Source organism: Psammomys obesus, unplaced genomic scaffold, assembly GCF_907164565.1.
Source record: "Psammomys obesus unplaced genomic scaffold, mPsaObe1.curated_primary_1811, whole genome shotgun sequence".
Taxonomy (NCBI): Eukaryota; Metazoa; Chordata; class Mammalia; order Rodentia; family Muridae; genus Psammomys; species Psammomys obesus.
The window spans coordinates 1,305,056-1,318,118 of NW_026596039.1; the positions used below are offsets into that span (position 1 = coordinate 1,305,056).

The window sequence follows — 13,063 nt, forward strand, 5'->3', positions numbered from 1 at the left end:
AACTTGAGTGCCACCTGCAGCTTCTTGTTCAAATCTGTTGCTTTCCAGTAGAGATTTGGAGATTTCCCTGGCCACAGTGGTAGGCATGAGGTTTCCATCTGAAATGAGCAGGCATGTGGAGGGCAGAAGTTTACTCCAAGTCTTCCTCCTGATATAGATGAATGGCAGGGATTATATACTAGGAGAAACTTAACAAAATTTATAACAATCTGGGTTTGCACCTTTTTCTGTTTCTGAGTAAAGTAAGAAAGAAAAAAAACCCCTTTGGATTTTTGCTTTTTAGTTTGAATTTTGAGTCCTCCCTGAAAAAGCATGGAATCCATCAATATTCTTTTTCTCAAATGCTGGGTTCCTGAACAGTCTTTAGAATTTTAGCCATCTGTCCATGTTTATTCATTTTTATTTGAATAGCCGTTAGTCTTAAGAAAGTTAAAGGGAAGCACGAAGAAGCTCTCAATCTGGCTTGAACCAGATTTCTTACCATTCAGAGCTTTAAAAATATGCTCGTGCGTCTTCTTCCATTTGACATCTGTGCAGCTGCTCTGCATCAGTCTATCTCAGCTCTCAGCCCATGATGGAAAAAAACACAAATCCCTTCGCTGTTGATGAGATACTCTTGGTTAGCAGAGGAGTAGGCTTAAGGCTGAAGGCACTTTCAAATATGCCCTTAGATGTATTTTACCACATGGCCTTGAACACTCTCTTTTGTACCCCTGTATAGTTTCCTAGTATGGTAGGAGTCTGTAGATAATTTTGGATGTGTTAATCTCCGGTGTGCCCTGCTGAATCAGTCTAGGATATACTTGCTTAAGTGTGACCACATCTCCAGGATATTAGAGTCACTGACTCTCTGCTTACCTGTTACTGAAAGTGACAGCTATTTACAGCTCTGGGATAAATAGTGGGTGTAGCCATATGTTCACAACTGTGCCAGCACTCAGTATAGCTCAACCACTAACACTCTCCAACCTGCCCACCTTAGGATGATGTAGTAGAGGGATTAACACAAACTAGCTAAATTTGTATTTCTGTCAAACAGGGACATATTATGCTTTTAAAAATTAAATTTATTTATATTATTGTATATGTGCATGTATACATGCCACAGCACATATGTGGAGATCAGAAGACAACTTGTGGGAACTGGTCTCTCCTACCATGTGGGACCTGGGAATCAAACTCAGGTTCTCAGGCTTGGCAGAAGATGCTTTGACCAACTGAGCCATCCTGCTGACCCATATAATTTCTCTTATAAATAAGACAGTTGAATAAAGTTGGCTTGTTAAAACAGAATACTACTCAGAAAAAAAATTCATACACCTGGTAACATCAACAGTTAAGTTGGACCCAAAGAACCTTATGCTTGGTGAAAATAATAAAAGCCAATCTTGTAGGTGTCATATTTCATAAGATCTGCAGATTAACTACATTGGTAGAGAATAGGTTTGTGTTTGCCAGAGAATAAAGATGGACATAAGTGTGGGTGGGTAAGAAAAAACACAAGTATATACATGCTTGCTGATGACAGTTGACATGAGACTGAATTGCATAGAACTATGGGTAATAGGTTTCTATGCATTCGTGTTGAGTTGATTTATGGTTTATTTAGCATTATTATATCACTGTCAGTTTCTTAGTTTTGTTACTAACAGTTGAAGATATTTTTAAATGGAGTCATGGGTATGTTTGTATTATTTTTTTAAATTTCTGTGAATTTATAATCATTTTGAACTAAAGAAGCTAAAAATGGCTTTTCTGATGCAGAAGCATGTGCTCATGTGTGCAGGGTAATTCTAAACTTATTACTCATGGCCATCCATGAATAGTGATTATCTTTTATAGTTTATTTCAATTGCTTGATAGCAAAGATAGAACAAAACCAAGACAGTTAAAATTTCAAGGTATAAAAGATCATTCTTATTTCATATAGATGTTTTTATTTTTTAAATACCCTAAATTAAAAAACCTTTTCCTTTATTGTTTTGAAAAATTCCTTTTTTGATATTATAGTATAATTACATCTATCTTTTGCTTTCTCCACCCAAACTCTTCCATGTATCCCCCTTGTTCTCTTTAATTTTTGCCTCTTTGCCTTTAATTTTTGTTTTACTCTCTCTCTCTCCCAAACACACTAATTCAACATCATCTGTCTCTACAATGTTACTTTCATGTATGTTTTCAGGGCTGACCACTGGTATTGGATAGCCAGCTGGTAAACCCTAATTGCATTCGAAATAGCTGTCTTATACCCTCAGATAAGTGAAGTTCTCATTCTTTATAAGGAAATTTTCTCTTTGAAGTAGTTGGAGACCGTTAACAGATAACCACAACTGATCAAAATTCAGAGTTGTGGAGCCCAGTTTCAACTAGAACATAATTCCTGTACCTAAGGCCTAAGGATCATTGCAGGAGAGGGAGGAAGAGGCTATGTGAGATAGAGGAAGAGGAGCTTGTTGTGAGAGCATGTCTCCTGGAAATGTCAGAAGCTACACCTGTGTATTTTCACCAACATGGTTGCCTAACTGGACCTACACTAGGACAATATCAACAAATGTGTTAATATCAGTGGGGGAAAGTTCACTAGGCCTCAATCCTAAACAAGACCTACAGGCAACTAAGATGTGCTTACTGGGGGAGAAATAGTCCTCTTTAATTATTGTAAAGTGTGCATAGTTGAATATTGATTCAAATTTTTGTAGAAACAGTATGAAATTTAGACAGACCTTGAATTTGTGATCCTCCTGCTCCACATTTTCCCTCGTGGTGGAATTACAGACATGTGCTATCATACCCACCCTCATCGATTCTTAAGAGGCTTTTAAAATACTAAAGTGAACATGATGAATAAAATTTACTAAATTAGCTGCTTGTTACTTGGGAACCTGTCACCACAATTTTTTTTCAGGGTTGATGCTCATATTTACTCACAGAGAGTATAAGAGTATGTACAAGATCTGAGCAAATTCAAGCCAGACAAAAATCCCAAAAGAAAGAGAATAAGGGAAGTTGGCATAAAGTTCCACCCCTTTTAAAAATACATTTTAATTTTTTTATTTTTATTAATTACAGTTTATTCACTTTGTATCTCCTCTATAGCTCCCTCCCTCCTTCCTTCCCAATGCCACCCTCCCTGCCCCTTTTCCACCCATGCCTCTCTCCAAGTCTACTGCTGGGGGAGGTCCTCCTCCCCTTCCTTCTGATCCTAGCATATCAGGTCTCATCAGGGCTGTCTTGATCCTCTTTCTCTGTGGCCTGGCAAGGCTGCACCCCCTAGGGAGAGGTGATCAAAGAGCAGGCAACTGAGTTCATGCCAGTGACAACCCCTGTTCCCCTTACTAGGGAACTAGACATTTTATACCACAAACTAAACCCTCTAATGCCAGGAATGGGTTACAACTTGTTGCTTTGTTGGCTGAAAGAGTTCAATAGACTGCCACACTCAAAACACTGCAGGCTATTATTGGTTTTCCCCAACAACCTGACAGTAAGGTCTTATTGCTGATATCACTTATTTCATTGAATATGGAGATATCCAGCTGGCACCCAGCTAGAAGTTTCATTCCTGCTGATTAGCAATAGTGTTGGAAGGTACTTTGCATGCTACTGGAGGAGAAAAATAAATAAAAAAGAAAATCAAAACAAAACTAACCAAACAAAAATATTCTTAGTATTTTATATAGAACATATTTTAGTGAATCACTAAGTCCTGATCACCATGAGACCCCTAGGAATGTATGTCCTGTGGGGCACATTTCACATTTTCCCTAAGGAACTTTTTGGTCCCTTAGTAATTTAGGAAAGTGAAGAATACTTGAGACTCATTTTAGGAATTATTTTATTACGTTTTTCCTTAAACAGGAAAAGCTGTAATTGCAGGACTCCCATTTTTTTCTCCTTTCATTATATTATTTACTTTTTTTCTTTGACATTACTCATCCTGTGCTTTGCTATCTAGAGAAATGACCTGCGGTTCTTTTCATGCTCTGACATTTGTTTCTGAATTTAGTCTTGTTGGTATATTTACTACTTCAAACTTGTAGTTTCATGACAAGTTGTTCAAGATTAAGTATAAAATTTTGACCAGAGTTTTCCTCTAACTTCTGCTTGTGGCAACACCACAAGTCAAGCCTTAGCCTAGTGTCTTGAGGGGTTAGGGGGAGTTATTGCTGTTGTTTTCTCATATTCCTTTTAGAATTCTTGTTGAATCTTCCCTTGCAATGTACTTTTAATTTTTATTTTTTCGTTTATTAGAACTTCTCGCAGAATTACTCTTAATTCAGGGACCTTTCTTTCTATTCCATTCCCCCACCCTACTTTTCTATTTTTAACTCTTCACTCTGTCTCTCAGCTTTTTTTTTTGTTCCCACTCATTGCCTGCTATAATTGCCTCTGCAACTCATGATGCTCCTCTCTTTCTAGTGCTAGTTATTTTCTCATGCACTCTGTAACCATTTTAGTCTTTCTAAATATTGTTGTTTCAAATTTGTGCCACTGTGCCATAAAAAACCCCACAAACCTTTAATGGCTCCCAATGACATCCCAAAAGCAAAAGAAACTTCATTTTGGCATTTTCGATTTTGTTAAACTGCATTGTTACAAATTAAATTCCTCTGAGTCTATGTTATAGTTGTATGGGAGAAGACATTGAGTAGTCTTAACATTTCCAGAGAATCAGGTATGAAAGCTTGTTTGTTTTCCAAGATTAGTATATCTGATATGGTGTTCTTGCTGATGGCCTCTGAGTATATTGCACTGTTACAAATTTTCCTCTCATCTGAGTCTATGCTACAGTTACATGGAAAAATATATTGGGTATTCCTTCAGTAAGAAAATCTGGGTGACATTCATGGATGAGAGCTATACCCTTTTTTTTCCTTCTAATCTTAGTAACTCTGATGTGGAGTTCCCTTTGATGGCTTCTGGGAGTTACCTGTGGCTCTAAATGACTTATGCATTCTATTACTGTCCACATTATTGTCTATAAATAAGAGCATTGGCACTTTGTATTTCTTTGGCTTTGTGGCAAATATTATGAGCAGTATCTAGTATCTCTTCTTAGAGAACTGGGAAAGAAGGTTCACTGCCAAAGACCAGCTTTGACACCACATGGTAAACTGAGGTGAGGTGTAGATAGGCAACTGGCTAATCACCCAGCAGACTCTTCTGAGGATAGACAGTTCGATTCTCCAGGCTGAAATGGAATGTTACTGATGGACACTGCTACTGATGGTGGCCAGTGTAGGTCAGAACTGATTGTAACTGGTGCAGGCCAGAGCTCTTGGTTCCCCATGAGGGCTGCTGGTGATTGTAGCCAGTGACTAGAGAAAAGGAAAGAAGGAGAAAAAAGATCACGTGTGCAAACACACACACACACACACACACACACAGATACACACTACATGGGTGAAGCAAGACAAGCTCTGATGAGCTAGGTCTAATAAGCTTCAACTGTTCATTGAGTGAATGGAGCAAACTTCAAAGAATGAGCTTCAACAATTTTATTTTTTTTCCTTCCAAAGTTTACGTATCCCAGCAAATTATATCTGTCAGTATAAAAATCACAATGTGGTTACATTCTATTTTTCTTTAATTGAGTGATTACAATGAGTATATGTAAGGAAAAAAGAAAAAAAACATGTTACCTAATATCCTTACATGATCAACTGTTTTATATATCATGGGTAAAAAATCAGTGAAAAACAAATCATTTCCAAGAATTCACATGCATTTGTAACTGTTATGCCAGGTTCAGGGGACCCTCAGAGACCACCAGGAGACGAATCGATGCAATTGCAAGAGAGCTTTATTACGAGAGCAATCGAACTCGGGACCCAAGTCTCACTGGTGCAGCAGTAGAGAAGTGGGACTCTGAGCTCTGGTTGAACAGGATTTTTAAAGGGAAAGTCTGTGAGCAGGGAGTTTCCATGGCAGGAGGAGGCAAGCAGGAGGGCACAAGTCTTGGCGTTACAGAATTGGGTGAAGTTTAGTAGGGCAGGGGTGACCTTTTCTGAGGCACACAATCACAATGGCTAAGGCATATAATCACAATGGCTATTTTTCTAAACCACATCTGAAACATTGGGGAGAATTTTCCCATCCGATTCTCAACTGGTTCTCATTGATTATTGAAGGGAGTTTGTCTCTATTTTCTATGAAGCATTTATTCTGTTATATTTCCTGAAGGCTGTTGCTAGGAGAGTTAACTTTGTTTTCTGCCAGGTGTACATTCTGTGATCTTTCCTGGTACCTGAATTCAGTTCCCAGTCAAAATCTTTATTTCAAAATGGAGTTACATTCCGGCTAATTTAAACTCTTCATAGCTAAGCAACTTGTTATAGATTAACAAGGTGTAAACAAGCAATGTAAGTTTCTCAGCCTTTTTTTTTTTTTTTCTGGCAGGATGTAATTCATGGTTACAAAGAAAAAACAAATTGTCTTAAAAAGTAATCTTATGAAAATCTTAAAAGAATCACAAACCTAAACTATTATATAAAAACAATCAGCCACTTAAAATCCTTAAGGTTCATATCTACCCATTAACAATTTTTATTAAATCATACCAGGAATCTGAGGACCAAAATGGTTACAAGAAATAACTTGTGATCACCAGTCCATGTTCAGCGAGAGACTCATGTCAGCCAATAATAATTTCTGTAATATTCTTGCTCTTAACCTCAAAAAATCTTTAACTCAACTATTAGGAGTTTACTTTTCTGAACTTCAGATTGTTCCTTAAGATTTTCCACATCACAGCCACTGACAAAAACATCTTAACCTAATCCACTAAACAATCTATTTTTCCAAATTCTTTCTAAGGGTAGTGGCCATTACTCCCTATCTGTATCTGTAACTTCTTTCCAAGGGTGGTGATTGAATCATTAATCTGCTCCCGCTGCAATGCTTGAAAATAAATGATCAAGTACTATTATTGTAAGTGTCAGTGATACTGCCCAGTGAGGGGCTGGAAGCCCCTAAGAGTTTCCATACAACTCGTATATTATGAGGGATGTGGTGATAATAAGGGCAACATGGCAGTGCAATACTCCATTACATCATGAAGTCCTCAAGACCCATAATCCTTGGGACTCTAGTTCCCGAGGCACACCCATCTTTGTTGTGCTAACCAGTGGACTGCATTCCATTAGTTCTAAAGCTGTCTTTCTGTTCCTCCTGCCTGGCCCAGGACAGCTCACCATACATTCTTCTATATATGTTTATAGTGATTTGCGTGCAGCAGAAGTAGCATCAATGAAAACAGACAAAACCCCTTTGACATTATGGACTTAGACTAACAAGTATAGGTGATATATATGAAAGAAGATATTCTGAGCAAGCATATAGGATTTTGTGTAAAAGTATAAAGAATCCATTGTATATCTGATGTTTCTTCTTGATTTTCTATTTGGTGAATGTCTACATTAAGCAGGAATGAAATGTATTGTAAAACTGGAGGACAGGTAATGTGAAGGAAGACTGGAAAATAAAAGAGCAGGAAGGATTTAGTATGACAGGAGATAGGAGAGCAAAATTGAGGATGGAGTTTGAGGAGGAATAACTAACATTAAAGACTTTTGAGAAAGTCCTGTATGAGCCTACTATTGTAGGCTAGAAGCCTTATTTGCCTAGAAGCCTTATCTTGATTGTCTAACTTCTATAGCGCATAACGTCTAGGTATGGTATCACAGGTGAACAGTAATAATCAATTTTATGTAGCTGCGAATTCTGAAAGCTACAATAGTAGCTGAACTGGAAGGATACACTGTTGAATGTAATATTGGTACAAGTGTTGTTGGAGTAACCAGCCACTTATTTGGATTTCAGGCTTGCTCCACAGACAGAACCAACATGGTTGTTAGGGCCAACTACTTGAGTCTAGATAGTTAATAGGCCATATAGGAAAGTACTTATGATTGTTTTACTGCAGTGGATATAGTTTTAAACTAACTCTTAATAAATTTTTATTATACATTATACCTGTACTTTAGTATATTTCTTTACCTCAGAAATGCTTCTTTTAGCAAGAAATGGTGATTAAAACATACATCCATAACTGGGAAGAGGGCAGAGAATAAGAGTCTGCGAGTGCCCAATCCTAAATAGGACCTCCACATAATACTCCTTCACCCAAGTTACAGGGATCATAAAGAAATAGGAATGCAAGGACCATAAGGGAGAAGGTGATAAATATTACATTGAAACAACGTGTTCAGGACTCAACAGGTTCACTGGTGAAATGAACTCACTGTGGTTCAGATAGTATGCATAAATCCTGTGTAAGTCTAGCCCAACGAATACAGGCATTGATAGAAGTTTCACCTCTAGCTAAGGGAGTACTGGAAACTGATTTACTGGGAGAAACAGATTTGATTTAAAGAGATGTGGCCCTTAAGAGGGTACTTAAACTCACATAGGTATCACTACACTTATACACATAGTGGCAATGCTGAGTGGACTCATTGGGTTAAAAAATAATAAAAAAGAAAAGATGAAGTTGTAAAAATATAGTGAAAGGAAGATGGAGAAAGAATTGGAGAAGAAGGAATCAGGAGTGAAATGATCAAAACACATTACATGTGTATAATTTTTTCAAACAATGAAGACAAAAAAAATTGTAAAGCTCCAATAAGCCAAAGTCAATACTATTAAAATAGTCTGTAAGAACCATAGCAACAAAGTCTCTTGGGGGTGGGTAATAACTGAGAAGCACAAGCTTTCCAATATTTAATCAGGTCCCTGAGATTACAAACTCATAAAACCCTCTTGGGTTCCAATCAGCTGGCTCTTGAGATATCAGTAGATGCTATTTACCAACCCCTGGGCTAAAGAAGACATTCTGGGGAAAACCACCACCAAAATCATAATCTACAATCATGGTTTTTCTTAATCTGGAGGAATGAGGACTCTGACTTCACCAGGTCAAAATCATTTTCCCTCATCACCAGAAAGCTAAATGTAGCAACTGAAATACATACAGCTCTACGGTGGCATGGCTACTTGCCCTTATGAGAGTAGAGGATAGGAGGCAATAAATTTACTTTTGAGGTCCCACATACAAAGGTAAGCACTGAATGCACGTTCACTTATTTTTCTTTCCCCAAACTACCTCTGTGGAAGCCCGTCAGACTCTGATGTGCCTTGTCTCTTCTCTTTTGAGATTAGCACTGTCTGAATTGTGAGGTGGAGTGTTAAGGTGAAAGCCTAATAGAGATGCTACAGAACCAAGAATGATCATTGGTGCCTTGAATAATATTCCAGAAGAAATAGCCTTCCCTATATTTATGTTGATTTTTATACATCAAGCCCCCTTAGACATCGAAAATACAGGCACAGAAAAGGATGGGCTAATTTTTATTCTTCCATGCTGGTTCGTCTCATTTTAAGAGAGTAGGTGGGAGAAGGCTGGTATTTCATTCTAATGTTACTATTTTTACTATTCTCACAGACAAAATCTGGGGAAGAATGGCCTCTGGCAATGACTCCAGCATAGTGAAGGAGTTTATCCTGCTGGGCCTGACACAGCAGCCAGAGCTCCAGCTGCCTCTCTTCTTCCTCTTCTTGGGAATCTATGTGGTCTCCATGATGGGGAACCTGGGCTTGACTGTTCTGATTGTTTTGAATCCTCACCTGCACACCCCCATGTACTACTTTCTGTTCAACCTTTCCTTCACTGATCTCTGCTACTCCTCTGTCATAACCCCCAAAATGCTGGTGAGTTTTGTGAAGCAGAACATCATCTCTCATGCTGAGTGCATGACTCAGCTGTTTTTCTTCTGCTTCTTTGTTATTGATGAATGCTACATTTTGACAGCAATGGCCTATGACAGATATGCTGCCATCTGTAAGCCCCTGCTTTATCAGGTCACCATGTCCCATCAGGTCTGCCAGTTGATGATGGTGGGTGTGTATGTAATGGGGTTTGTGGGTGCTATGGCGCATACTGGTAGCATGCTAACCCTGACCTTCTGTGATGGCAACATCATCAATCACTACATGTGTGACATACCTCCTCTCCAGAAGCTCTCCTGCACAAGCACCTCCATCAATGAACTGGTAGTTTTTATTGTTGTGGGTGTCAATGTGATAATACCCAGCCTGACTATTTTTATTTCTTACACCTTGATCCTTTCCAATATCCTCAGCATCCATTCTGCAGGAGGTAGGTCAAAAGCCTTCAGTACCTGTGGCTCCCATGTAATAGCTGTTTCTCTTTTCTTTGGAGCCTCAGCATTTATGTATCTTAAGCCTTCTAGTGCATCTGTGAATGATGATAAAATATCTACCATCTTCTATACTATTGTCGGCCCAATGTTGAATCCTTTCGTTTACAGTTTAAGGAATAAGGATGTCCACATTGCACTGAGAAAAACTTTGAAGAAAAGTATGTCTACCTAAGAAGAATGTGTATTTGTTATGAGAGTAAAATCTTAGGGTATGCAAGGTTTACAATTACGGAGAAAACTAGAGTAATATCTCATTGGCAGAGAATTTGCTGATAAGCAGAAGGCCCTGGATTAGGCTCATAGTCTTGAAAAACTTCAATGACAGCAACAACTAAAGTAACACCAAATCCAAATAAATATGGTAAGAATGTTATGGAATCAAATTATTTAACATCATGCAAAATTAAGTTACTTTTGGAGAAAATTCCAGAAGTAAAGACAGTGAAGGATGATTAACCTATCTTCCTTTTAGGGTAGAGAGAATAAAAATTCAGCAGTTTTTCAAAATTTTTCAGTTTTCAAAATATTGTTTTCAGTATTGAAAACTGAGCAAACACATTTGTACAGCGACCTAACAGTACAGTACATTATAATTTTAGACCTCACAAGGATTTAAGTTCAAAACACTGAGTGATCTTATAGTCAGAAATGGTGAAGCTCTAAGATTTTTTAAATGTACCTTTAAAAAAATATATTTCCAGTTTTTTTTTGTGTGATTATGTGTATAGTCTCTCTCTCTCTTTCTCTCTCTGTGTGTGTGTGTCTGTGTATTTATATTCAGGTTTTCTTGATTGCTAGGCAAGTACTCTTCAATTGATTTACATCTTAAGTAAAACTGTGGGATCTTTGATTAGAATATGTCTAGAAGTGTTATGTTGAAGTGCAACTGGAATACTAATTTAAATAGTCTTAGAGACAGTGTCTCATTTATTCAGTTAACCCTCTGGGAATATTTTTAGGTTTCATTTTGAAAGAGTCCTTTGTTTCTCCAAAGGTAAAGGATGGAGGAGAAATGCCCTTTTCACTCTTGTCTTTTCTCTATAGTCTAAAAGCAGTTTGGTAAAGAGAAGCTGATGAGTCTGTTATGATTCCAGTGCTTTCAGACTGAAAGCAGGTGACTTGGCTGAAGACAGGGCTGCCTGCAGAACATCTAAGCAGAAGAAGGAGCCTAGCAGAGTTTCAGAGGCAGCCACAATCTTGATGAGGAGGGGGAACTGTTTTGGGAAATAGAATGCTATGGGTGAAGGCTAAGCCAAAGAATGTGCATGCATGTGTGGAGAATAATTAATATGTGGTTGAACTTAGGCAAATAATGGATGTAAATAAGCACAATGAAAATTTTGATCATATCAAACAAACAACAGAAATATTTTTCCTTCTTATTTCTTCTGAAGCTTAATCTATGTTCATCTATTACTAACCTAACTTTCATGAATGATTTGTAGTGACATTCATAAAACAACAAATCTTAAATAATAAAAATTTTCATGTTCTGTGGAAGGGGTGATGCTTCTTGTCTAATTATAAACACAGGAAAAAGTGGGTCAATGTTCACTAGATGTCAGCATAAACAGCAGTAGGAGTTAGGTGGGACCCTCTTGATCCTGTCTTCATGTCTTCGCTAAGCTGTGTTAAATGGAAAGACCAATGGATCCGGTCAGGTTTGAGTCTGAATTTTGTACGTTTTGACTCTCAGTCTTAGATTCTGAACAGCTAGTTATAAAACTGTTGCAGTACACATTAAATAAGTGACACATTTGAAAAGTACTAGGAATTGAGTTTTAAATATCATATTTTAGGTAAGTAAATATGCATTTTTTTCACATAACTTTTTTTTTTACTTAGTATTTCCTTGATACTCAACAGCCTTTCACTGCTTATTTACATCTTGCTTTGCCTTGAGAAAAATTGTGTTTGTGTATCCCAGAGTGGCCATGAAATTCTGATCCTCTTGACTTTGTCTCTGAAGCACTGAGATTATAGGCATGCATCACAACTCCATGCTCTACAACTTCTGTGTTGATGATGACCTGCTGGTGTAAGCCACTGTGTAGATACTGGTGTTGGTGTCACTGCAATGGAGAAGACTTTGTGTTAATATACAGTTGGAGTTAACTCAGAGCCATTTAAGATTCATATATAGCCATAAAATTATATTTATCATTAAGGTTGTAAGATCAATAAAACTGTAATACAGAATGCAAAATATAATTTGTTCCGTATAACACACATGAATCAGCATATAGAGAACAGAACCAATATTTTAAAATTCTTAAGGGAACATACTGTTTTGTGCTGCTGGGGATGGATGCAGTATCTTTTCATGCTAGACAAGCACCAATACCCATAAATGTATAGGATTTTGAAAGGATTTTATTAGAGAAATAGTACTTATCTATCTGTCTGTCTGTCTGTCTGTCTATCTATCTATCTCTCTATCTAATACAAAGCAATAATACCCAAGAAATCAAGGTAACAACAATTTATAGAAGCTAGGTCATTATATCTGAGATTCATGCTCAAAATGGTATGTATATTAAAAGCCTTATTTCTGAAGCCAGGATAAATTGTTGAGTCATCTGTAAAATAGGAGTGTATATGTATGTACAATTGATTAATAATTCAATCCTCTGACATGGATTCTGATGCCTGCTCTTTGATCACCTCCCCTCTCTGGGCAGCCTTGTAAGGCCACAGAGGAAGAAGATGCAGACAGACCTCATGAGACTTGATAGGCTGGGGTCAGATGGTAGGAGAGGAGGGCTCCCCCTTTCTGAGGACTGGGATAGGAGGGAAGAGAAAGAGAGGGTGGGACCTGGAGAAGATGAAGGATGGGGTTGCAA

General features: G+C 37.7%; 1 protein-coding gene across 2 annotated transcripts; it reads left to right on the top strand.

The window, feature by feature from the left end:
• The first annotated feature begins 6,579 nt into the window (after positions 1–6,579).
• Positions 6,580–10,392, top strand: LOC129687525 (olfactory receptor 145-like). Of its 2 annotated transcripts, XM_055621978.1 has the most exons (2): positions 6,580–6,599; positions 9,483–10,392. In XM_055621978.1, the coding sequence occupies exons 1-2, from the start codon at positions 6,580–6,582 to the stop codon at positions 10,390–10,392; spliced, it is 930 nt and encodes a 309-aa protein (XP_055477953.1). The 2 variants fall into 2 exon arrangements, with proteins under 2 accessions (XP_055477953.1, XP_055477955.1); XM_055621980.1 differs by lacking the exon at positions 6,580–6,599 and having other exon boundaries at positions 9,451–10,392.
• The last annotated feature ends 2,671 nt before the right edge of the window (positions 10,393–13,063 follow it).